This window comes from Tupaia chinensis, unplaced genomic scaffold (assembly GCF_000334495.1).
Source record: "Tupaia chinensis unplaced genomic scaffold, TupChi_1.0 Scaffold125386_1, whole genome shotgun sequence".
In the NCBI taxonomy this organism is placed as follows: Eukaryota; Metazoa; Chordata; class Mammalia; order Scandentia; family Tupaiidae; genus Tupaia; species Tupaia belangeri.
Genome location: NW_006185670.1, coordinates 1 through 497, shown reverse-complemented (window position 1 = coordinate 497; position 497 = coordinate 1). Strand labels below are relative to the sequence as shown.

Genomic DNA, 497 nt, shown 5'->3' with positions numbered 1-497 from the left:
CAGGAATAGGCCTTCTTGCTGCTGCTACCCAGTCTTTAAGTATGCCAGCATCTCTTGGAAGGATGAACCAGGGTACTGCACGCCTTGCTAGTTTAATGAATCTTGGAATGAGTTCTTCATTGAATCAAGAAGGAGCTCATAGTGCACTGTCTTCTGCTAGTACTTCTTCCCATAATTTGCAGTCTATATTTAACATTGGAAGTAGAGGTCCACTCCCTTTGTCTTCTCAACACCGTGGAGATGCAGACCAGGCCAGTAACATTTTGGCCAGCTTTGGTCTGTCTGCTAGAGACTTAGATGAACTGAGTCGTTATCCAGAGGACAAGATTACACCTGAGAATTTGCCCCAGATCCTTCTACAGCTTAAGAGGAGGAGAACTGAAGAAGGCCCTACATTGAGTTATGGTAGAGATGGCAGATCTGCTACCCGGGAGCCACCATACAGAGTACCTAGGGATGATTGGGAAGAAAAAAGGCACTTTAGAAGAGATAGTTTT

General features: G+C 45.1%; 1 protein-coding gene across 1 annotated transcript; it reads left to right on the top strand.

The window, feature by feature from the left end:
- Positions 1-5: 5 nt before the first annotated feature.
- On the top strand, positions 6-494 carry LOC106736254 (matrin-3-like; the record flags this gene model as incomplete). Its single annotated transcript, XM_014592578.1, has 1 exon — positions 6-494. A coding segment is annotated over one exon (489 nt), but the record flags the coding sequence as incomplete, so codon positions are not given.
- Positions 495-497: the final 3 nt, after the last annotated feature.